Consider the following 26,310-nt stretch of genomic DNA (forward strand, 5'->3'; position numbering starts at 1 on the left):
TCTGAGACTTTCCACCTCCAATTTAAGAAAACACCAGGTCCCTGATCTATTAAACTTCAGTGTTAACAGCAAAGCACAGCGAATTTATGAGCAGCACAAACCAGGGTTGTAATAAACCCATGTTGTAAATCCTCGTTTATAACAGGGTTATATATAAAGTGAACACAGATAACTAATGTGAAAATGTTCTCTTGTAAGAGAAATACTGCACAGGTTGCAGTGCAGCTGTGGCGATGAGCAGCACGGTGACAGTTCCCAGCAGCGTGACGGTGACAGATGGTTCGGGTGGGTTTGCAGAACGTGGGGCGTTACGGACGAGTTACCTGCACCCACTAATGCCCGGGGGCTGCTCTGACTGGGAGCGGGACCGAGAGCAGCTGCTGGCAGCTGGGGGGCCTGTGAGGAACAACCCTGGTGGGCAGCGCTGCTCCCTCCCGGGTTTATTTAAAAGAACAACCAAAAAAACGCTTTTAAGATCGGCCCATCGTTTCCTGCGCTTTACTAATGCTCCCGACCGCCTAATTTTGTGCTTTAATACGCGGCACAAGCTACGCTTTCGGCTGGAGAACAGGCTCGGGCCCTCCGAGCCACAAAATGGCGGGCGGGACTGCAGCTCCCAGCGCGCCCCGCGGCGCCGCCATCTTGGCGCCGAGACTTCATTTCCCAGGCGGCGCGGCGGCGGGGGAGGCGATGTCCGCCATCTTACCGCTCCCTCCTCCCCTGGTGCGGCCGGATTGAATGAGCCCGCTGCCCGCCCGCCCGCGAACTGAGCGCCATGTCAGGCACCCCGAGCCGCGGCACCCCCGGCGGGACCCCGCTGTCGCCGACTCGCATCTCCCGCCTGCAGGAGAAGGAGGAGCTGCGGCAGCTCAATGACCGCCTGGCCGTTTACATCGACCGTGTGCGGGCGCTGGAGCTGGAGAACGACCGGCTGCTGCTGAAGATCTCCGAGAAGGAGGAGGTCACCACCCGGGAGGTACGGCCCGGGGCGGCCTTCGCTCGGCTCCGCGGGGCGGGAGGGCGAGCAGCGGCGGCCGGTTGGCGGCCGTTTCCCCGCTCGGTGCCGGGGAGCGGGTGCGCGGCCCGGCCGCCCTGTGGGCTGTTCCCGCGCTGTGGAGGCTCCGCGCGGCCTCGGGTTCGGCGGCGCCGTGCGGGCCGGGCCGCGCTGCTCGGGCCGGGCCGCGCTGCTCGGGCCGCTCCCGCCGGCCGCCCGGGCCCGGCCGGGGGTGCGGGGATGCGGGGCTGAGGGCGAGCGCTGTGCGGAGCTTCGGGCGGGGGGCGCTTGTGGAGATCCAGCGCCTGCCTGAGGCTGTGCGGCCCCTCGGGGGCTGCCGGGGACTCTGTGTAGGGCACAGGCTGCCGGTGACACGGTGAAGGCGGCTCGGGGTCGCCACCGAGTGAGATTCGGCACCCGGAACGAGCGCGGTGGCGGGAGCGGCCCTGGGCGGGGCGGGGGGGCGGCTGGGGCCGCGCGTTTCTCGGCGCGTTTCGGGCGGGTCGGGCTGGCGGCACCAGTAACACCAGCACAAATAACACCGTGCTGGGCTCCTCCGGGTGCCCGTGTCGGTCCGACCCGCTGCGGGCTGGGGCTCTGGTGGAGTTTGGAGCCTTCTTGGCGTGCGGGACCCCGTGCTGAGCACATGCGTCCTGTGAGTCGTAGTAACACGAGTGTTACTTTCCCTTTGCGGTCCCTGTCCTGACGGCTGGTGCGATGAAATGAAACATTTGAAAGGGTTTAGGCTAACTTTGCTTCCCACCAGAGGAAATCAGTCTTAGTCCCTGCAAATGCCAGGAATCAGATCCTTGCAGCGGGAACTGCTCTGTGCTGACAGTCCCCGTCGTGGAAGCGAATCCGCTCCCCGTGATTTGGAGGCAAAACTGGCTGATCCTTTTTCCTAAGCCACGTTTTGCTTTTCCCTCTTCTGTTATATCTACTTTCCCGCAGGATTCTCCTTCCAGACAGTCCCACCCAGCCTGTACCAGCCCGGCGTGAGGAGTCCCCAGGTCCCACCTCGGACATGAAGTTAGACTTTGTGGGAAGCCTGTAGATAACAGCTTTACTGTAACTTGTGTGATGCAATGGATTGTTATCTGTGCAGGGTTTTTTTTTTCCCCTCCCCTTTAAGGATCCGATTTGATGATGCTGGGGGCGGTGGTTGGAGGGTTTGAAATAATTTAGTTTAAGCAGACCAGATAAAGTGGCGTCTTGTTTTGGGAGTATACAGCACCCAGGATTCAAATACCTTAAGGTCCCTTTGTACCACTTAATGATATAATATAATTTCCACGTTTTCAAAAAAAACCTAGATATTTCTGAACGTAAAGCATGACTACATCACTTGTCCCATGTAAAGTCATGCTGTAAACAAAATAATCATGTCTGGTTCAAGCAGCTTATAAGTTGTTTATTGCTGGAGGCTAGAAGTATGTGTTGTATATGTAGGAGGCAGAACGTAATTCTGTTGACAGTACACATGTTTGAAGAGTAAGAACAGGACAAGCAGAAAACATAGACATAATCTCATTGAATTTTTAATATTAAATCTCATTATAGATTTTTAGCACAAACCAGCTCCTAGCAGCAGTTGTGGGCGTTATCAGTTCTGGATGTTATCAATTACTCTGATGCAGTAGTTGGAAAATAAACTTGATGACTTTGTTATAAATATTTTGTTGACTTTGCCGTAGTGCTTTCCTTCTTCACTTTCCTCCCAGACTTTAAAAAAAAGTCCTAGTTCTTAGACATATTCTAACAAACTTTGTCAGGATTCCTCAAACTCTTTGGCACATCAGAGCCAATGTGAGATACTTTAGCTGGTCTCTAGCCCAATTTCATTAAATGTTTCCCCTGTTCCTTTAGGACAGCTTAATTATTCTTTATACGTGTCCAAAAAGGAGAATTTGTAGTCTTATTGTTTTGATGCAGGATAGCGGACAGTGGTTTAGGATGGCAGGAGCGGTAAAACTTCAGGTGTCTGTCAGATTTTGTGTTTATTGGAATGGGAGAATCTGGCCCTTTCACTTTCAGAACCAGTCTAGTACACTGGATTTTCTGCTGACAATTCAGTTTTCTCGTTACACTGTTAGGATTGAGTTCATAAAATTATTTGGTTTAGCGTGAAATAAGACACTAATTAAAAATATACCCTCCAAACGCTACAAAAAATCCAAACCTCAAACCCCAAAGCAACTCTAACTTCTGTGTAGAAACATAGTTAAGTGTAGTCCAGTGATATTCATCTACTGTTCTGGCTACATCATTATATCTTTATACTAGCTCTACATGCTTAAAATAGGCTATTTTCCTTTCCCAGCGTGTTCAAGATGAAAATTCCTCAACTATGTGTAAACATGGCTCAGATTTTTTTTTTTTGGCTCTCTAAGTATTCTAATATTTTTGGCTTATCTATGGTAGTGACAGTGACCATCATCTACCCGGTGGTGGATGGAATGATGCGTGTTGTGGGATGACAAGCAGGAGTGATGCTCAGCAGTGGGCTCTACGGTAACACCTGAGACTTTTGTCTGGAAAACAGGTGATGTGTCCATACCCGAGGTGTTTCTGATCTTATTTTCAAAGCTCTAGTTCAGGGGAACATCTTCTACATGAGGCAAGTTCTGCTGATGCTGTTCAGCCAAAGACTGTCACTGTTCTACCAGACACTAATCATCAGCTGATGTTCCTTTTCCTCATTGTTTTCATCACCAATCTGCAGAGGACACAAGAAAGCAGCCACTTTGTCCTCCCCTGTTGGACAATCTCCATGGTTTTATGGACCACAGCTGCATCATGGCTTTGGAACAAAGTAACTCCTGTTGCTCTTTTTGAGGAACGCAAGGCTGCTGCCTTTTAACAGTAGAGAAAAGGAACTCAGCAGAAGTTGAGTCATCTCTAGTCCTCTACTAATTACAGCCCTTTTTCCCACTTTCCCTAACCCCGTCCAATGCTGTTCTGCCTTTATGTGTATGCAATAGGCCTTTAGAGAAATAAATATGTATACAGTAAGCCCTGGGACAAATACAAATAAAAATATTTTGCCTCTGTAGCTGAGGGAACCTGTAGTTGTCGTTCTCTCTGTTTGCTCTCTTGCATGAATGTAGTAGCTTAGATTATGACAGAAGAGAAATTTAGCTCATCCCTTTGTTTTTCTACCTCCCTAGTATGTCTGTGTTGGGGTCACCATTACAATAACCTGTGAGGGGAAATACTGGAACGGCTGAGAGGAGAAGAGTCCTAGAGCTCTCCTCAGTTCCCTTTCCGTGAGCTACCTGGAGGGCTTGTGATTACAGGCTTCCAAAAAAGATGTTTCGATGGGCATGGGAGCGGTTCCTACACTGTTCTGTGGGCGAGAACAGCGGGATGTGCTCAGAAATGAGAAAAGTAGGGAGAAAAAAAAGATGATCCCTGCGAGCCTCAGCCACTGCCAGCGATTGCTTGTGACAAAAGCAGCATCTACAGGGGGTTCCCTCTTCACTGATGGCTTCTGAGCTCTGTGGTGTGGTTATGGTGGCCACAGTCTTGAATGGCAGAGCCGTCAGAACAGTCACTGTAACCTCACCACCACTGCTGTGCCCTTCATGTGCACCGTGTGTAGTAACCAGAGCTACTGGCCTGACCACGGTACCTGGGTCTGGTGTTGCCCGGTTGCAAAATGCATGTTCAGATGCTGCTGCGGATGGAGGGTCATTTAAGACTTGTGGCATCCAAGACATGGGGTTAAATGGTCTTCTGGCACTATAGACATCACCCGGGAGGTGACGGTGGTGATGTGCAGCTCGTCTTCATTGCGCTTGAGAACTTGACTGATGTCCTTGGCGAGTCTGAGACACAGCTGACTGGCAGTCAGTCCGTAACTGGGTGAATAAGAACATACTGAACCACAACTGCTGGGAATACACTTAGGTTTTGCACATTAATGAGATTAATGTTTCATCGCCAAATTTGTCCGGACTCACTTGTGGCTGGATGGGGTACGGTTCTTGCCCAGCATGTAGGTTCACTGTCACCTTGGCACGTTCCCTGTGTCTTCATTGAGTGACATCTTGCAGCTTTTCCCAGGTGGTGGCTGTGGGAGGGTCTGTGTTCGTGTGTTGGTTCCTGAACTGCTTCACAGGGAGCTCTGAGTGTTCCCAGCACAGGTTGGTGGGTTAAAGAGCATCCCGCAGTCCTGCCTTTCAGACTGTGCTATGGAAATGTTGCTGTTTTCTTCTTCTCCATATGCTCTACTTCCTTGTCCCTGTGTTGCTCAATTACAAACTTGAAGGCTCTTGCCAGCAGAAGAGGAAAAAAAGTGAAAGCACATTTGTAGTGCAATTTGTAGGGTGTCCAAGTTGACCTCCGTGCAGGAGGAGTGAGGCTGGGTGCACATTGCCATGTCGTGGTTCAGGCGGCAGCCTGTCTGCCGGTTCCTACTGAACTCCATTTTGAGGTTTTAGTTTTATTTCTGCCATCATCTTCAGATGGGAGTGGTTACATTTTCAGAGTGGAGGGACCCATTTACTGTGTCATCTGGGAATGTTTTCTACTTCCCAGGAGCTTGTACTCTGGACTTGTGGAGAAACTACTGAGGCTCACTTGGCCATATGACTGTTATATTTGCTGTGGTACTGTCAGGAGTGACCTGGAAAGTATCCAACATGACTTCGGTGGCTCTGGATGATTGTTAATGGCATGGAGAGGATGATGGTTTGAGGATGGCTGAGCAGATCCTGCAGAGCGACACTGGATTGTACAACTGCTGTTGGCAACAGCATTTTGGTTTCTCCGGCCACGGAATCGTCTTTCAGGACTGACGAGTGCTTCAAAGGGACAGGATCCACCCAAGTAGGGCAAATGTATTTTCGCCAAGAGGGTTGGTCAGCCCGCTAAGAAGAACTTTAAAGTGGGAATGGTGGGGGAGGGAGAAGTTCTCACCTGACCCTAACTGAGGAAGCGGTGGATGGAGTAAGCAAGAAAAAGGCCTGGGTTTCTGTGAAGAGCAGAGAAAGCAACAGCAAAAGGATGAAATGGCAACACTCCAAGCACAGGCATGTAAAGAAGGAAGCTCCTGCAGGACAGCCCTGGGCGGGGGAAGCTCTGCTGCCCTTCCTGGGGATCATCACACCCGGGTGCCTCTGAAATGCCTGTGATGTTAACGTGTGCGGCATGGAGAACAAACGGGGAATGACAAGTCTGGGCAGTTACAGATCTGTGACTGATTGGGATCAGGGATAGCTCACCCCACCAGAGTGTGGTGACAAACAGATACAGGATTTTCAGGAAGGTGGAGATGGGGAGCTGCCGGGAGCTCTGCCTGGGGACAGGATACGAGCTGACTGGGAGCTCGTGGGTCGGGATTAGTGATGAGCATGGGTCACACTGTACCATGTGTCTGCTCCTGGCCTGATCAAGAGGAGGTAAATGAACCCTTTTCAGTCAGCTGGAAGAAGCCTCATGCACTAGTCTTTGTGCTCTGCTGGACCTAATACTAAATAATGAAGAACTGGTCACGGGTGTGAAGGTCAGGACAGTGACCATGAGATGGTGGAGTTTGGAATCTTTAGAGGACGGAGCAGAGCAAAAAGCAGGACCCACAACCTGGCTATCAGGAGAGTAAACTTCAGCCTCTCCAGGGCTCTTCTTGGAAGAATCCCCTGGGTTGCAGCCCTGGGGAGACAGGGAGTCCTTGAGAGCTGGGTCGATGTTCAAGGTTAACCTCAAAGCTCAGAGTGGCCCATCCCAGCTACCCAGAAATGGAGCAAAGGTGGGGCGATCAGGGAGATACAGGGAACTACAACCAATTTCACCTCTGTTCCTGGAAGGTAAATGTCTCTTTGTGTCCTTTTTCTTCTCTATTCCTGCTTGGACTCCATGTGGCCTTTATAGGAGCCTTTGGTGGGGGATGTTCAAGCCTTTGAGGTGTCCAGGCTTAGCCCAGTCTCCCCTTTCTGCTTGTTGACTTCAAACTCTTGTTCATGTGCTTGTTCCCTTGTCTGCTGCTTCTCTTCCAAAAAGCCATACTGAGGTCTCTAAGTCACAAGTCCAGAGAGTTGTCTAGGAACCAAATATTCAGCATTTCTCAACACAAAAACTAATGGCATGAAATGAAATTACCAAGCAGTAGGTCTTTATCCACCAGTTGTGCTTGTATGATGCTCTCTGTTGTGGAAACCAAGAGCTAAAGAGATTTACAAAAAGATTAGACAAATTAACAGTAATTGGTGACTGCTGGTTTTTGGTGCCTGGAGACAATTTTTGACTCTTTTTTAAAAATGTGTAGAAGCTGGGAGTATATGTGAGTGGAAAATCATTGTATGTTTGCCTCATTCTCTGTAAGTTTTCTCTTCAGCATTTGGTACCAGCTGCTGTTGTCACTGGCATTGCCTTCAAGGATGAGCGTCCGTTTTTCTCAGATGTGAGGAGCAGGACGCAGTGGGCTGTGGTAACCCAAGCAAAATGATGAGAAACAACCAACGAAGGAAGGAATTCAAATTGCTAGATTCTACTGATAGACGACGACAAAAAATGGAAGGTGTTTTCAGACAGGTTATCTCTTGCATCCAGTGTCTGGGAGTGTTTGATGACAGGTAGATGCTGTCTGGTGTCACTGTGCTCAGAGTGTGATGGGACAGCACCAGAAATGGGCTCCACAGGTGCCAGATGTGTTTATTCAACTTCCTTCTCTGGTTACTGTGGATTCTGGCTGTTGTTCCTATTGACTTTTTTGTTTTCTTGTCCAGAAGGTGCATGTGAGGCTTATCTTGGGAGGTTCTGGTTTGGTTTAACAGCACCTTGTTAAGAATGTGTGGAAGTGTCACTGTACTAGAGACCAAGCTGAGTAGCAAATATAAAGTGATGAACAAAGGGAGTTTGGAGAGTCAAGATGATAGAGGCATCTTTGGGACTGTATTCTCGGGAGATTTTCAGAGACTCAGCAGATTCCCAGTTAAGTTCCTTCCACCAGAACAGAGTTTGAGGGGTGACAGTTTCAGGGAACAGAAATACATTCCATATTTTCTCTCAGTGCTGGGGTAGAACGATGATTTCCATGAATAACCGTCCTGGGCTATAGGTGTTGTCAAGCACACAACACCAGACTAGTTCAGCTGAGCTGGCACCACTTTCAGCCTTTGGTTCTCTCTTCGCTGCTTGATAAGTGCTGAAAATAAACAAGATGTTACTTTTTATGATCTAGAAAGACCATCTCAAATTGTCCTCCAGTTCAGTTTGATAACAGAAAACTTCTTTCAGTCTTACTGTGTATCCATATTCTCTTTGCATCCTGTTGGTAGAGTTCTGGTGAGGACTGGCGTGGGTTGTGGTTTTGGTTTTGGGGTGTGTGGGTTGTGTTTTTATTTAATTTTTTTTAATGATTGAGGGTGTCCCTGCTGCCCCTCTGTGCTGGAAGCCACAGGGTGTCCTTATGTCTCATTTATTTCTGTCTGCTCAGTGCATTAGCTTAAAATTCTACTGAAAGTGGCTTTTTGACCAACGCTTTGGGCTGTGAATCGGACCTGTGTGTTTCCTTCTCCTGTTACTGGAATCGGGGCAGAGAAGAGGTTAACAAGCCGCGGGAGAAAAATACTTACTAAGCAACCACAACTGGTTATGCCGTGAATTAATCAGTCCTTTCTAATTAAGAAGCAAAATCTCTGGTTCTCTTTTCACCAACAGGTTCCGAAAGAGCTTTCATCGTGCAGTTTTTAGCACCATCCAGCTCTAGTCTCACTACACAGGAATTGCATTAAGCGTTTATTCTCTGTTCAGAATATTGTTTGGGTGGTGTTAAGCTATGTGTTGTCTATAATGCCTCAAAAGCATAAACTATTTACTGCCTGTTGTCAGTATCACACCAGCAACACCTTTTTGTGACAATATTCACGAAAACCTAGAGAAAAAGGCTTTTTTCCTTTCTGCCTTGCCATGCAATTCCAGTTCATGCCCTGGAATACTGGGAAGAGATTTGTCCTTGTGTCTTCAACTCTGACTTAGTGTGTCTGTGAACCTACAGCAATACAGCCCCAAATGCCTGGTAGGTGCCCTAGGACGAGGATTTTGGCACATTTAAGAGCCGAAGGGATGTTGTAGATGCAGGACCCGATGGTGCAGAATCAGTGCTCAGCCTCTGGGCAATTGTATTTTTGTATTGCAATTTGCAAATACCATATTGTCACTCGAGGGTCATCCATAATGACAGGCTGTACAGCCTTAAAAGCTCATTTTATTTTATTTTATTTTATTTTTTTTGGCATCGTGGAGTGGTGTATGAAAGAGTTTAGCATAGGCATAGCACACTTTGTAGAACTTCTTTAATTTTGTAACTGATAATACAGAGTTGTGTTGGCTTGTGCCATAGGCGAACTCTGGCTAGGAGCTATGGAGGGGGAAGAAAAAAAAAAAACCAAAACAAACCCAAAACCCTGAACTGAAGTCAAATAAAGTGCGAAAGAATTAATTCTTTAAAGAAAAGAAGTAAGTTTGCATGGGAACACAGCCAAGTTGTGTCTGGCATGTGTAATGCTTGTAAACTAAGACTTCTCATCCCTCTTACTGTCATATTGTAGCTAATTTCAGAAGTTTTATGCGCATGTAGACTATCAGGAACTTAATGATATCCTGACTGCTGTTAATCAGTCTTTTTGAAGACCAGATGGTTGAGTCTGTCACTGGTGCTGCAATAGCAATGGCACAGTTTGCTTTCTTGTTTCTACATTTCACGCTTTGTTATGAAATTTCTCTTCCTAATGTTGGTACATTGTGCCTTTGGCTGTTCTTGCTCCTTGATTGCTCTGTTTCTGAATTTACATTAGTAAGAGTAGTTCTGATATCTTTTCACAGAAGCAATAGCAACAATCGTACGTGGTCCTGACATTGTAGCTATCTGATATACCTTTTAAATAATCTTGCATTCTGAAAAAGGTGAGGGTGTGGAAGATTTGAGGCGCTTTGCTGCAGTCGGAATAGCTGAATATTCAGTATATTGGGTTGGGACGGGGAGATGTCTGTAGATCCTTATCCTGTGAGGTAGAAAACAGGAATGGAATCTCGTCTCTGAACAGTTCGCACTTCTCTAGTTCATGTAGTTTCAAATTCTTTTTAGCTTTATATTGCAAGAGCAGCAGAGTTAAATTTGGCCTCGGACCTGTATTCCACAAAATACGTCTCTCACCTTTTATCTTTAAGTGATACTGCTGCTTTGGGAGATTTTTTTAAGTAGTATGTTGGAAATGAGAGCAAGCACTGAACTGCTTCAGTTTATCTCCTTGGAAGACTTGCACACTTCAAACATGGTCTGTTTGGTTATGTCCCACTGGGAATAAAAATTAAGTCTTGTCTTTGGGACTAGATCACATCTAATTGTAGGTGCATATTAATTGAAAATGTTTGATATAGAATATTCTTAAACAGCGGAAATAATACAATACACCCTTTTTTTTCAAAGCAAGCTATGTGAAACCTGGTGCTGTGTTTCAGTTCTTTGATAGTCTTTGGGATGTTCTCATATTTAAATACTATTTTCCCCTTAGGTGAGTGGAATCAAGAGTCTCTATGAGTCTGAACTGGCTGATGCTCGGAGAGTTCTGGATGAAACCGCCAAAGAGAGGGCGAGATTACAGATCGAAATAGGGAAACTGAGGGCGGAACTTGAGGAGTTCAATAAAAGGTAAGGAAAGTCCTGCCTTTTTTTTTTTGTCAATTATAATGGGCAATATTTGAGGTGGGAATGATACTATTGATGCTTTTTGAAACGCCTTAGTGCATGTCTTCTGGAAGATTGCAGATCAAGAAGATTGTTGAAGGGAAATTACTCAGGTTGTTGGTACAGCTATTCAGAGCAGATAATCCAACCAGTATATCCACAAATGTATTTGTGGATATAAGATTAATATACTGTGATTTGAGCAATTTGGACATCTGGAGGCTGAAATGATCAGATGTCCCCACTCCTGTCCTCTTGTACCTCTCCTGATGTGAACATGACACATGCAGCTGCTTGGTAAACTGGATGGAGAAACTGATCTACCTTAAAATTGACCCATCCAAGGAAGGCTAATTTTTAAACATGATCAGTTTTATTGTCTGGTTGTGGCACTGAGCAATTTGGGAATATGGAAGCAGCGTTGGCTTCAAAACACTTGAAGCTACGATGTAAGTGTGCTGGAAAAAGAGCATGTACTGATTGCAGATGGAACAGCAGCTTTTTAAAATGCATCGAAGAGAACTGCCCTAATAAACTGGCTACTGAAGCCAAACGTAATCCATTATTTCTATTCCCAATAGGGAGGTTTTGTAATCAAATACTGTTTAGCAGTTGAAACTTCTTTTAAAAATGAGTATATGTGGTGGCAAAATTACGTTTTTGCTTCTGATTGAATTTTAGTACCTATTTTAATCCATAAACTTTGGGAGTTGTAGATTTTTCCTGAGCATGTCAGTATGTACATCACCCATATATGAACATCGTTGGTCATAAAATGCTTTTAATCCAGCAGTGCCAGTACAGACGTACTGTGAGTACAAACCTCCCATCTCACTTCATTTGTGTCTAAGTGGTTATAAAAGGGGTGAAGCCATCGATTCCGATTCTTCAGGTTTTTGATAGTGCAAAGAGATTTTATAAATATCTTGCTGTAGAATGTTGTGCACTTAAGTGATGGAGATGGTTGTTTCCCTCGGGTCATCTCCCTCGCCTTTTGTTTGGACAATTGAGTTGCCCCTCACCAGTCACTGCAATGACTGATTCATTCTGCCAGACTAATTTAAAACATTTTTAAAAAATTTTCTGACATAGACTAGTATGAGGAGAATAGGCCTGGTTTTCTGGTTTTCGCTCTCTTCTGACAGTTCATAGGAGTAGAATTGTATTCTTCCTTGGCTTGAAAGTTTATTCCACCTGGTTACTTCCAGTCCCTTGAGATGCTTGTAACATACTTGGATTGTTCCCGGGGTGTCTAGCTTGGGTCGTATGGAAAATTAAGCTTGTGATGTGGCCACGTTTTAAATGCGATTCTTGCAGACGTGGCTTTTCCAAGTCCTGTCTGCCCGGTTCGCACGGTGTCCACTTGATGCCTGGCTCCTGACCGGAGTCCGTCCTGCCCACGCCGACAGTCTGCGCACCGGCCAAGCCTGTTTTGGTGCTTTAAAAACTGCGTGTAGTGGGAGAGTAGGTAGGTTAGTGTGTGATTTTATGTTCACTGTGATTACCTTGGTTTTTTTTTTCAAGCTTGTGGCAGAGGAGAAAGATCCCGGACATTGCCGCTTTGTTGTTTGCTTGGAAATAGGTTGGGTTGCTGGGAGAGGAGATAATAGATTGCTGTCCCGGGACATCTGTCCTCTGGTCTCTTGTGAGAGAATCACAGAATGTCAGGGGTTGGAAGGGACCTCGCAAGCTCATCCAGTGCAATCCCCCCGCCGGAGCAGGAACACCCAGATGAGGTTACGCAGGAAGGTGTCCAGGCAGGTTGGAATGTCTGCAGAGGAGACTCCACAACCTCCCTGGGCAGCCTGGTCCAGGCTCTGGCACCCTCACCGGGAAGAAGTTTCTTCTCATATTTAAGTGGAACCTCCTGTTCCAGGGAGAAGAAAAGTGATAGTGGGAATATGCAGAGAAAATATTGGCTTGAATGGGTGTCTAGGAAATATTTCCTCAGCATTAGACTGAATTGAATCTCAGTTGCTGAGCCACAGGCTTGCAGAGCTTTTCTAGCCATAGGATCCAAATGTAGCCAACCTGCTGCTTCACCAGCTGACTTCTTATTCTGTTTTCTGCTGAAGCCTGAGTCTGTGAACTGAGAAGCCCTTTCCTGAAGGCACTGAGGATGCTCTGGGGAGGCCACGGGTGGAGTTGGGTGTGGTGACATCAGGCCTGGTTTGTGTCCAAAGGAGCCTGGGGCTTATCCTGCTCTTGGTTTGTCCTGAGCCTGCTTGCACAGCTCCACTGGATTTGAGAAGCAGCTGAGTGACCTGCAGCCAAGGATTTGTGACACAAATCCAAATCACAGCCTTATGTTAGCTACTATGAAGAAAATTAACTCTATTCAGTGAAGACCAGCACATTCTCCACCCCTTATTCCATACCATTTACATTCACGCTCAGGTCCCACATTATCTAATACGTCCTCGTGAACTGCCACCCCCTTCCCATCCTTTGCTACAACACACAGATATCATTCCCTTAGTCTATGGACCACTCCTGTGAAATGTCTGTAAAATGTCCACCGAGTTAATTTAGTCCATGACTTCAGGCTCTATCCCTGCTATGTCTTGAAGATATTAAACGGTGCTGGTCCCAGTATGGACCCCTGAGGGACACCGCTTGTCACTGATCTCCAGCTGGACCGTGAGCTGTTGACCCACTGGGCGTGACCATCCTGCCAGTTCCTCATCCAAGTGAACAGTCCACCCATCAAATCCATCTCTCTCCAACTGAGAGAGAAGGATGTTGTGGGGACCCTGTCAAAGGCCTTACACAAGTCCAGACAGACGACATCCGTAGCCCACCCTTTGTCACTCCATCATAGTTCCTGGGTTCCTCCTTTTTACCCTCTTTAAAAATGGGTGCGATGTTTCCCTTTTTCCAGTGACCAGGGACTCCACTGGACTGCCAGGACTTCTCAGATATCACGGAGAGTGGCTTGGCAGCTACACCAGCCAATTCCCTCAGGACTCTGGGCTGCATCTCATCAGGTCCCATAGATTTATGCATGTTCAGGTTCCTCAGGTCACAAACCTGATCTTCACTTTGCTCCCCAGTCCCCATCTTGCAGGGCAGTTTCATCATCAAGCATGAAACACTGGGGATGCTCGTGGGCCTCTTTGGGATGTGCGCGCGCTCTGTTTCTCAGGGCTGTAACCCAAAGTGATAGACGGCAGCAATTAAAAGTACTGTGCAGCCAGGAGATGAAAAAATACTCTTTACGCCTTGTGTGTAAAGCAGATTTATTGTCATCTCTTTGCTATCAGAGTTACTATTATACCTTGTTTTTCCCTTGTCTGCCCATGACATATGTTGTTCTTTATTAGGCAGTGCATTTACAACACATTGCTACAAGCTGCGAGTTTTAAGAGGCGTTTATGATGACTTTTATTAACTGCATTTGCAGGTTACTGTGGGAGCCACCTGGTGGTACACTAATCCTAATAAAATGTGTGTAATAACAAAATATCTGTAGTTGTAACCAAGGCATGCACAAGATGTATGTGTAGCCACATAAATATAATCAAATTTGGTGTTTTTTTTTTTTTTAGCTACAAGAAGAAAGATGCGGATTTGTCTGTGGCTCAGGGTCGCATTAAGGATACATAAATATCATCAGCTTTTGTTTCTCTCTTTCAGCTACAAGAAGAAAGATGCAGATTTGTCCGTGGCTCAGGGTCGCATTAAGGATCTTGAAGTGCTGTTCCACAGAAGTGAAGCGGAACTCAACACTGTCCTGAATGAGAAACGCAATCTGGAAGCAGAGGTGGCCGATCTGCGTGCCCAGCTTGCGAAGGTACGGCCGTGAATGCTTCCTTGCTTTAGCAGGGGAGGGGTTGTGTGTTGTAAAATTAGTTATTTTTATTTGCAGTTTGTAGTCCGAACATCATTGATCTAGCTTGCTTGCTGCTCAACCTTTGCCTGCCCCTCTTGGATATAAAATTAAATTATAAGAAATCTCTGTAAAGCAAAATGGTGTGTTAGAAATTTTGCTAGTCAAAAGCTTTTATTTAAAAATTTCTGGTGTTTCTATATTCATGAGATACCAGGTTACTAAAAGTTGTCTTTTGTAAGGTCCTGCATAATTTTAAGCTTATGCTGGAGTACCTAGTTCAACTATGCTAGTAAGAAAAGGACAACCATGCAGCATGCTGTGCTTGAGGGGTTAATAATCCTCAGATCCATTGTCTTACTATATTGAAATAATCCTATGTTTTAAATAACTGATACACATGAAAGCTTGTTTTAAATATTCAGAAGAACACACTTTTTTTTTTTTTTAAATCAGTGGCTTGACATTAGATTTGTTGTTGTGAATTATTGGTCCAAAGATGTTAGATGGAGACCATAAAGGGACTATGGATGCGAAACAGGGATCCAGACAAAATCAAGTTTTCATCTTGAAAATTCTTTCCTAGGCTGAAGATGCTCATGCTGTGGCTAAGAAGCAGTTGGAGAAGGAAACGCTCATGCGTGTGGACCTAGAGAATCGGTGCCAGAGCTTGCAGGAAGATCTGGATTTCAGGAAGAATGTGTTTGAGGAGGTATTGCCAACCTAGTAACCTCATTGTAGTCTGAAGCTTATGTACCTTTTATTCAGACTGACTATAAGCAATTACTGACTAGTTCAAGTTGGGAAAATCAGTATTATCCTTGCTATAAACGTAATAGTTAAAGGTTTTGAGAAGAGTTACGTGGTGGCGGAACTGTCACGAGAGCCAAGTGGTGTTCTGGGGGCAGGTGAGTTCACAGCTGACTGCTGGGGAAAGGGAAAGTCAGTTCCAACAAGCACCAGCTTTGGTGGTTGTTGGACGTGACCATAACCTGCTTTTGTTGCTGAGAACAGTGTGCAATTCCCCTACTTTTTGCAGGGGTGGTTTTCTGCCTGTGTAGTTGGTTGGCTCACAGAAGCACTAGGGAGGACCAGAATTTTTTTATAAAGTAAATAGTGAGAATGCACAATTGGGGACTGGGGGACTGGGAAAGGGAAGTGTGACCTTCTCGCTGTACCAGACCAAAGTGCTATGGCAGTTTATTCCATCTTGTGGAAACCAACTCTGACCTTTGTATCTCTGCAAGCTCTTTCAGTTAGCGGCTGCTGAGCTGCTGCCACACACTTCTGCCCTTCATCTCACGGGTGCTAGTTGTGGTGTTTGGATCACCAAACCATTTCAGCCTGATGAACTAGTAGAATACTTAGAGGTTTTTGGTTGAGTTTTATTTTTGCCAGCTTAGCGGCTGAGTTACATCCTGCCATGGAGCGGGATGGTGAGTGTCTTCACCTGAGTGAAGCTAAATGAGGCAGCAGAAGCTGATCTTGAAGTGGGGCCGTTCCTTTAGCCATCTCTAGAGCTCTTTGATCCTTGTATGGACCAATTCAACACATGAAGAAAAAGAGGAATTAGTTTCCTTTAGATTAGTGAATTGTTTTGGTTCAGTGAGGGGTCTGAAGCTCCATTAGTTTGAACATCATGATGGGGAGCGTGGCAAGTGAAACCTGCTTGTCCTCATGGTGTTGAACTGCTCGATCAGTGCAGCCCTTCACCTGATATGCTGGAGACTACAGAGTTATTTCTGTGGCCTCGGAGGAGTCATAGTGAGCAGCAGCCCCTCAGGAACTGTGGGCAAAGTTTTTTGTGACATAAAAATCCACCACAGAAGGGAAATCTGCTTCCAGATCCCATCGGAGCACACAGCTGTGAGTAGAAGGGCACATTTCCGAGAGCCTTGTTTTAGGTGTAGAGCATTACTGCATAGCAACTTGTAAGGTTCTCTGAATTAGCGTTATCCTGCGGTGACTCCAGTTCAGTGCAGAGCCAGCCCTGCTCCCTCGCCTGCTCTTACTTCTGGCACTGCTGCTCCTTTAGGCCTCCTCCCTGTCCTCAGAACCGCTCCCTTTTTGTCCTGCCCTGAAGGGAGGAATTATTCCTGTCTCATACGGTGAGTTTGGGCCTGGCCAGGTCTCTGCAGGGCTCAGTGTGAATAAGCGCATGAGAAAGTCTCACCTCACTAGTTTGGGACTGGTGTTCTAGGCACAGAGAACTCCTGCTTCTCTAAAAATTAACATTTCTTGGTGCAGGCTCTGACCAGGAAAAGTTATATTTATGTCTTCAGGATTGCTTGGGTTGCTGCTTTATTACTAATATAATCAAAACCTAATGAGTAGAGGTCATCCACTATATAGAAAAAGAGATCTGTGTATGCTTAAAAGTGAAATTTGTAGGTGCAGTTTTTCTCTATAATGATTATTTTTTCAATATGTGTAATGGTCACAAAAGGGATTCATTTTTCTCTGAGTCCTTGTGGGGTGCTGTTGTAATGTAAGGATGTATGTTGAAAATGAAAGGGTTTGTAGTGCAGCACATGGAGTCTCTCTGCTGTGTAAAATTCATGTTTTCTTTTCCTCCTTTCCATCCACTTTGACTTTTGTAGCATAAATCAGCTCCTTACTTAAACTGTCTATGGATATTTTAAAACCTGTTTTTAAGTAGGATCACTTTTAAGAATTATATCCTACCAAATGAGAACGGTTAGTACCTGCAGTTAATTCTTAGCCTTAAATGCCTTTAGTACTGTAGCTTCTATATACTAGAATTATAGAATCACAGAATAGTTTGGGCTGAAGGGACCTTCACAGCTCATCCAGTGCAACCCCTGCCATGAGCAGGAACATCCTCCCCAGCTCAGGTACTAAATAATTAATACTGAAATAGTTAATTGTTCTCTGATTGTCATTGCTTGTACTGTTTACCATAATGGGGGAAATTTTTCCTTTTGTGTGTGTGTAGGAAATAAGGGAAACAAGAAAACGACATGAACACCGTCTGATCGAGGTGGACACCAGTCGCCAACAGGAGTATGAATCCAAAATGACTCAGGCACTGGAGGATCTGCGAAACCAGCACGATGAACAAGTCAAACTGTACAAAATGGAGCTGGAGCAAACCTACCAGGCCAAGGTAAGTCCTGCTGTCCCCAGCTCTGTCTGACTGAGTTCCAGTTGGGGAGATAAAACCATTTCCATCAGCCCCACTGTCTTTACAGAATTCCAGGCTGGTTGGGTTGCAGGACCTCTGTAGATCCCCCAGCCCAGCGCTGCTCACGCAGGGTCACCAGAGCAGATCACACAGGTCGGGCCAGGCGGGTTTGAATGTCTCAGAGAAGAAGACTCCACACCCGCTCTGGGCAGCGTGGTCCAGGCTCTGGCACCTCCCAGCAAAGAAGTTTCTCCTCGTGTTCAGATGGACCCTCCTGTGTTTCAGTCTGTGCCCGCTGCCCCTCACCCTGGCGTTGGGCACCACTGAACAGAGTCTGGTCCGTCCTCTGACACCCATCCTGAGATATTGATCCCATTGATCAGATCCCTCTCAGCTTCTCTTCTCCAGCTCAACAGCCCCAGCTCTCTGTCTCTCCTCATCAGAAAGATGCTCTAGGCCCCTAATCTTCTTTAGGGAGACAAGTAATTATAATTTGAAGAAGTTGTGTCCCGGTGTTCAGATGTCTCCTCTGGTGCTTGTGCGCAGATGCGTTTCCAGGAGGTTATAGCCAGAGGTCATTGCCAGGAATGGCTTTAGCCAGGAAAGGCCATTTTGGGAGAAAATACACGGAACTGTTAGTCTCACACAGAGACCGGGGACCACAAAGAGTAAGGAGAACCCTCCTGTTGAGTCACAAGGTTCAGAGTGGACCCTCTTGCCTTCTGAACTCCTTTTGGAGCCTAGGTGTGGCTGGATCCAATTTTAGTCTCAGACTTGGTCAACAGTTTATGCCTAATAGAATTATCCATACAGTGTTTATAATAATCTTGAGTAGCTACATGGGTTAGTAATGTTTTGTAGTATTAACTCGACGTTTACTGAGGGTCCATTGCGGATAAGGGATCTCTCTGCCCTGGGTAAGGAAGGATCTCTTAGTCTCGGGTGACAAATCTCTGACCTTGAGATGTCTCTGCTCAAGGGAGAGTCGCCTCGTGTGCCGTCCAGCTGCCGTTTGGGAAGCTCCAATTGTGCCCATCCTCATGGTCATATTTGTAGGGTGAAGTAGGTGGCTGCTACTCTGTACGATAGACAATATATATGTTTTCATTTTTTATATGTTTACTGTCCTACCTGAAGGAATTGGGCAGTGCCAGTTATTGAAAATACTTGCCAATATTTACAGACACTTATAATTCTCTTGCAGTGGAGAAATTATGGTGCTGCTGATGTTGTTCTCCCTCACCATTCACTGAGACTCCCTTTGAATTCTTGGGTTTGATGATTTACAGTTTGAGAAACATCGATCTACAAATATTTGACTATTTCTTATGGCAGCAACAATATAGATAATAGATACTAAACCCCAAAATTAAGTACCGTTAGTAGTCTTGGTGCTATTCACAGATGTTAGGAGCAAGTCATAGTTTTATACAATGTGATATTTGCATTGACTTGTCACAGTCTGAAGAAGATCCAGGGTAGAAGATGCCTAATAGAACAACAAAAGAAAAGTCTGCAAAATACAGACTTGGAGAATGACAAAGTGACAAGGTTTGAAGAGAGGGATGAAGCTGCTTTTTCCCCACAATAAAAGTGGTGGTTGTTATGGATGAAGTTGGACTGTAAAGGGAAAAAATGGGCTTAACTATGAGCTTCAGTCTGTGGATTTCTGGAAAAAGATGTGTCCTGTATGAGGAAAGTTTAAAATGAAACTTCACCTGGGAAAAGAGATGAGTCGAGAAGGGGAAGATAAACTGGATGTCTGTAAAAGGATAAGTAACATGGAGAAGGTGAATGAGGAGGGATTGGTTGTTATTTTTCAGTAGAAGTACAGCCAGTGAATGTCCAGTGGCAGATTCGGAAGGAACAAAAGCAGCCTGTTCTTCGTTAATACGAGCTAAACTCCTCGTGAATTCAAAAAGCAGAGACACATTCCTGCTTGAAAAATCCCCTGAGAGACAGTGAACATCAAAATACCATCTGTCTTAGGCAGTGCCTGGGTTACAAATACCCAGCTGGGACATAATACCCTTGGAATATTTTATCAAGTTTAGTCCCTAGGCATCCAGGGAACTGTTAGATGTGAACTAGGTAGTGACTATATGAGCAAATCCTATAGGAATAGGACTGAAATAGATTTTCCTGGTCTGTGGGGCATTTCCTTAACGTTATGCAGTTCTTTTAAACTTCCCAGATTTCCATTTAAAATCATTATAGATTAAATAGCTTCTATTTTTTGCTGAAAGGATATTTGCAGAATATCTAACTCCGTGCAAGTGACGTGTATCAAACTTGCCTTCCAGCTGGAAAATGCCAAACTGTCCTCTGACCAAAACGACAAAGCGGCCGGTGCAGCGCGAGAGGAGCTGAAGGAGGCTCGCATGAGAATAGAAGCTCTCAGCTACCAGCTCTCTGGCCTTCAGAAACAGGTAAAGGCACTGAATTTGCTTTAATAACCCATCCAGAGCACTGTGGTGTTTGGATGTATTGACATTTCCGTCCCTTATGCGTTCTCTGAATTTTGTGGAGAGAAATCTTGATATTCATTTGGGAGGGAGATGAATTTTTTTAACGTTTTTACTGTACCCGCATAGATGCCAACTGTGTTTTTAACAGGCTAGCGCAGCAGAAGATCGCATTCGCGAGCTGGAGGAAATGATGGCTGGCGAGCGGGAGAAGTTCAGGAAGATGCTGGATGCAAAGGAGAGGGAGATGACAGACATGAGGGACCAGATGCAGCAGCAACTGACCGAGTACCAGGAGCTGCTCGACGTTAAATTAGCACTGGACATGGAGATCAGCGCTTACCGAAAACTCCTGGAAGGAGAAGAGGAAAGGTACATACAGAAAATGTTGTGTTTTTTTTTTTCTTAGGACTAGCAGGTGTTATTTTCAGTTCTTCTGCTTATTTTTTGTACTGTTTGAGCAGGAATGCCCAGATTTTGTTTCACTGAAGTCATATTGGCTCCACACCGCAACGTGTTGTGTGGAACACTTGCAAGTGTTCCCATCCAAACACAGTCTTTATTTTATTTTGGTTTTTATAATGGTCTCAGAGTACAGTGGAATAAATCATTCTTGATTTATTGTACTTGACATTCATCTTCTCTTTTTATTTAAGTAGTTAGACCTCTTTATAAATGATGTGGCCCAAGAATAGTGTGTTTAGTAGTAGATATACTGGGGGTTATGTGAACCACGTTGCTCTCATTAGTGTGACTTTGCATGTCACATAATACCAGAAAATTTCTTGAGGAATTTCTCAGCCCCCTGCTTCTTTTCCTCTGTGCAGTCCTGCTGACACACACAGAAGCTGCTTTCAGCCTTGGGTCGCATAAGTCTGGTTATTATATGTATTTTAACGTACTTGCTTTGTGCGTCATTCCCTGGATGCATGAATTAAAACACTTCGTCGCTGTTTTCAGGTTGAAGCTCTCTCCGAGTCCCTCCTCCCGCGTTACGGTCTCTCGCGCTACCTCCAGCAGCAGCAGCAGCAGCACTTCTCTCGTCCGCTCTTCCCGAGGCAAGAGAAAACGGCTCGAAACCGAGGAGCTTTCGGGCAGTGGAACGAGCGGAATCGGCACCGGGAGCATCAGTGGCAGCAGCAGCAGCAGCTTCCAAATGTCCCAACAAGCTTCAGCCACAGGGAGTATCAGCATAGAGGAGATAGACCTGGAGGGCAAGTACGTTCAGCTGAAGAACAACTCGGAGAAGGTGAGTGTGGGCAGAACTCCTAGAAAACGAGGAGCTCAGTCGAAATGTTTTGTAGCACAAGGAGCGGAGTCACTCAGAGCAGGAGCAGCGTCTCAACGTGCAGCATCCTGCAATAGTTCACAGGGGCGTTTGGAAGTTGAATGTGACAGTGTGCTAGCATGAGTGTGATGTTTGCAAGGAATTTGTCCCAAATACCTAAATCTGTGCGATTGCTCCTGTAAATGGCCTTGCTGGCTCTAGCAGAACTTTCCTGTGTGAAAAATTTAAATTTGGCTGAATGACCTTACAGGACTTACACTTCAGACTCTTAATGGGTATAGAAAAACACTTTTGAGTGCGGATGGCTAACAACCATGTAAATCAAGTTATATTCACATTATTTTAATGACAAAGACCTCAAGGAAGCGCTGCTGCCTGTTTGCTCTGTTTTGCTCACCCTAAATAACCTTACGACTCTTTCCACAGGATCAGTCTTTGGGTAACTGGAGACTGAAAAGACAAATTGGAGATGGAGAAGAAATTGCTTACAAATTTACTCCTAAGTATGTCCTCAGAGCTGGGCAGACTGTAACAGTAAGTTATACTTAATAATATATAATAATGTAAGTTATACAGTATATCAACAACATGGTTTTATTGACGTTTGGTACAGCCTGATTTGCTGTGTAACTCCTGGTTTCATGGATCTCACTTTAGAGGGGCAGGATTTCACTTATAAAAACGCAGAACACTAATTGAACTTCTATATTAGCACGGCAGTAGTTAGGAGCATTTTGGGCACAGAACATTGAAGAAAAAGGTATTTTGGGGGCTGAATCATGGGTTCAAACTGCTCCAGCTCCTAATGAAACAGGAACATTTCAGAGCATTCACTCAGTCTAGTAGACTTGAAGACCAGACATTCTCAGCCTTAACTGTAATAGGGTAGTTGCTTTTCTATAATTTTATATTTTACTTTCAGTCTGTAACAGATTTTATTTCAGAAGAAAAAAATGGCTTTTAATCAGTTCCAGCTACTTCTACTTATGTATCAGTTGTTCAGATACATGTAAAAGATTAAATTGATACATTACAATTTCTGTCTTGGTGTCATACAGTGTAGTCATTGAGACAGTGGCAGGAGAAATCTGTGTATTCAGAAAAGAATTGATGACCGCAATATTAGTTTGTGTGGGGGTTTTTCTATTGCTAGTGTTATTTTTTTTGTAGTAGACTGAGAATATCTTACTACAAGTAATAGTGTAGGTAAAAAGCAGGGTAAAAGTGCCATTGGAAATTCAGAAACAAAACTGGTATGTAGAGAGAAGTAAGAGAATTAAGGGGTTCTATATATTGAAAAATAGAATGTGCGTAAGTATGTAATTACAGCTTGTCTTTCTCCCTAGATCTGGGGTGCAGATGCGGGCGTATCTCACAGTCCCCCGTCTGTTCTGGTGTGGAAGAACCAAGGCAGCTGGGGCACCGGAGGGAACATCCGCACGTACCTGGTGAACGCTGAAGGAGAGGTGGGATGTGCTGGGGAAACTGGGCTGCGTCACCTCCCAACTGCTTGATTTTGGGGGGCAGAGGGGGATGACGATGACAAAATCCTGATTTTTAACATCTCCGTTATTGTCTCCTAAAATAAGACAATTTATAACACTGAAACCATATAAATATCTGTACGTATCTCTGAGATTTTGGGGGAAATTTTGGAAAACTCTGGTCATCCTGATTACATCCATAGACTTTTTTCTGATTTTAGAAAAACATGCTGCTGGTAGGGAATTTGGTAGGAATTTGAGTATGTGTTTTCAGAAGAGACAAAATAACTATTGCTGGCAGTTCAAACTTAGATTATATAGTGTCTACAATATTCTGGGGTGCAATGTAGATATTAATGTAGGAAGATAACTGTTCTTTCGGTGTTATAATTATATATCCGTGCCTGTTCCTACTGTGGTTACCTTTAGTATCCCTGCTTGGAAATGTATGTTTAGAGCGACTTTTTCTCCAAGGAGAAATTTGCACCTATGATTTCAAGAGTGCAAGTGTACAGAAGAATTTTTTACTACCAAAAAGTGTTAAAAATAATTTAGTAAGAAAGGAAGTTTCCTGTGGTGGTAGATCTCTTTTTAGTGCCTGGTTTGGAAGACCATCTTGATAATTGATATATGCAATTTATGTAGAATATTTAGTAGAAATAAAGAATGTTCTTAATGCTTTAGTTCCAAAAAATTGCGATATGTCTCAGCTCCTACCTGGTTTTGCTATGAGCTGGTATAAAATTGATTAACGACCACCCGAACCACGGCTCCTTCCTCTCAAATCCTTAGGTAATAAAAGAAAATTCCTGAAGCTAAATTACACTGCCATGCCTTTTAGTGGATAGAAATAGGAACGTTGCTGTGGTTTGTAGGATATTGCCAGTATTGGTGTGCGTAGCTCATGTAAAATGTACGGCGCGTTGCTTTAAACCCTCCAAAATTTAACAGGGGTGTTATATTCATGGTATAGCAAAAATGTAAATAGCTGTAGACATTGACCATCCCTTTTCTGTCGTTTTGCGTAGGAAGTCGCAGTGAGAAGTGTTACTAAATCAGTAGTTATGCGAGAGAACGAAGAGGAAGAGGATGAAGCGGAGTTTGGAGAGGAAGATCTTTTCAACCAGCAGGTAATTTGTGCAGCCCAGATGCTGAACTTGCGCCTCGTTAGTTGGGTTAATTAGGCATCAAATTTAGGGGGGTCCCTTCAACAGCTTAAATAAACTTGTTTTTTTCTTAGTACCACCACCTGTATGTTTTCATAACCCTTAGTTAAGTACCATGAAATAATCGACCAGCAGAGTGAAAAGGAGAAAGATACTTCATACAGATGATAGCAGAAAATATTTCAAATTTATTTCAAACTCAACCAATTTGTTCTGATCTGTGGCCGTTTCCCACAGAACTCGTTCTGTGCAGGTTTGAAGTTGAGGTGTGAAAGATTTTTTTGGTCTCCAGGGGATTAAACAGTGTATTTATTTGTAGTGTAAAGCTGCTGAAACAGAAACGCTATCGACCCATCATAGAAAACCACAACTGGTGTCTTAATCCTGGCAATAGGCTGTGACGTGTTCTCTCTAATTGTGATGTTCCCCAAATATAACTAAATTACAAAAAAAACCCCACCCAACTTCTAACAACTGGGATGATAACCAGAGTCTGGGCTTACAATAGGAAAAGCCACTAAAAACTGAGTTCAACCCTGTCTGTCTTATTTTAGGGGGATCCCAGAACAACCTCTAGAGGATGCGCTGTGATGTGAAGAAAGAAAAAAGAAACTATTATTTGCTATTTTTTTCCATTTATTTCCTTTTATTTTTGCTATGTTTTTTTCCCTCCAGAGCCACTGAAAACTATTTTTATATGCATCATCTGATTTCTTTGAAGTTTACTCCTTGGTACATTTTTATAAAAAATTTCAAAAAAAAAAAAACCTTTACTGAACAAAACTGCTAGAATTTTTAATAGATTTCTTTCTTTTCCCCTCTTTGTTGAAACACTATATTGGAATACAACATTTTTCCCCTCACATAAAGTTCAAAGTCTTATGTACAAACCTGCAGCAGAAAAGAAATTTTTAGCTAAAATGGGATGAGACTCCTTGAGTTTATGGTAAATCTGTAATTGCACATAACCAGGATAACTCAAAAAAAAAAAAAAAACCAGACCAAACCCTTGGCTTCATATCATGATTTCAGAGGATGGAGAATGATGGGTTCTGCTTACTGAATATATATATATAGTGTGTATATACACGATATATGTATATATATACACAATCTTAAGGTAGGGAAGTGTCAAAACCAGAGGTTTAATTGGTTTATTTTCAGGGGATTTTGACCTTGTCACAAATGAGACCTTGTGAAATCCCGGCCGCAAATCGTAGGGATGACGTGAAGCATCGTGATTTAATGTTTTTGACACACTCCGCATTGGACAGAATGATTCAGATTTTAGACGTGAAAAATATTTTTACTTTTGATAGTGATAAATATTGGGGATTTTAAAGGTTATCCTTTTAAATCAGAGCTAGATGGGGCTTGTTGATAATTTTCTTAGATTCAAAGGGGTGTTGCCAGATATCTTAAGGAGCAGTTTTGCAAAATACTACAGGAATGACGACTTTTTTTTTTTAATTGAAAGGAATTGCCGTTATTCAGGACATAAACATTGCTTTGCAGTGTTCAAATGTTCGAAATCTTAACGGTGAGCAGAGGGTGAATAACGCTTTTTATAGCAAATGCTTCGAGTTGCATTTTGTGTGATGCGTTTTGTATCTGACGCTGTCCCTTTAGCTTTAAGTTTCTTCTGCTGCATTTCTTTGGAGGTAACTCTGACTCCCGCAAGGGTTTGTATTTACCTAGTAGTGCATCTTTAGCACTAGAAAAATACTTGACTGCTCCAAAGAATGTATTGGCTACTGTACAAAAAAAAAAGTTTTTCCACTAGTTATTACAAAATATTATACAAAATGTGGATATCGTTTGATGGCAGCACAGGATCCTGGTTTTACCTGCACTCTTGAACTCTGATCTTGTTGTTCCAATAGTTCAGACTCATCACGCAAGCTACAAGGTTTGGATGTTTTCGGTGGCTTTTGGACATTATGTTCTCTGAACAGTATCGTGACTGACAGATATAACCTAGAAAGTCAGTTTAGTGGCTTTGACTGATGGCTTCGTAATGCAAGCAGGGTGGGAACAAAAAGGGCTTTTCAGCTTGTTTTGCCATTTAAAAATAAATCAAAGTTCCTACTCTCCTCTACGAGTGGGCTGACCGAATTACTGAGGTTAAACTAGTAGAAATTTAGATTTCTGTTTCAGAAGATCCATTACAAAAAGCAGGATGACGATCTGGCTCTTCGGGCTGAGGGGATAACTATGGATGTACTTGGCCTTTTTCCGATGGAATTTTCCCACT

General features: G+C 44.3%; 1 protein-coding gene across 1 annotated transcript; it reads left to right on the plus strand.

Moving 5' to 3' along the window:
- The first annotated feature begins 724 nt into the window (after positions 1–724).
- On the plus strand, positions 725–24,900 carry LMNB2 (lamin B2). Its single transcript, XM_065652522.1, has 12 exons — positions 725–976; positions 10,507–10,643; positions 14,316–14,472; positions 15,095–15,220; positions 17,465–17,635; positions 19,957–20,082; positions 20,270–20,490; positions 21,079–21,367; positions 21,833–21,940; positions 22,753–22,872; positions 23,919–24,020; positions 24,611–24,900. The coding sequence occupies exons 1-12, from the start codon at positions 776–778 to the stop codon at positions 24,650–24,652; spliced, it is 1,800 nt and encodes a 599-aa protein (XP_065508594.1). The 5' UTR covers positions 725–775; the 3' UTR covers positions 24,653–24,900.
- The last annotated feature ends 1,410 nt before the right edge of the window (positions 24,901–26,310 follow it).

Source organism: Caloenas nicobarica, chromosome 27, assembly GCF_036013445.1.
Source record: "Caloenas nicobarica isolate bCalNic1 chromosome 27, bCalNic1.hap1, whole genome shotgun sequence".
NCBI classification, from domain to species: Eukaryota; Metazoa; Chordata; class Aves; order Columbiformes; family Columbidae; genus Caloenas; species Caloenas nicobarica.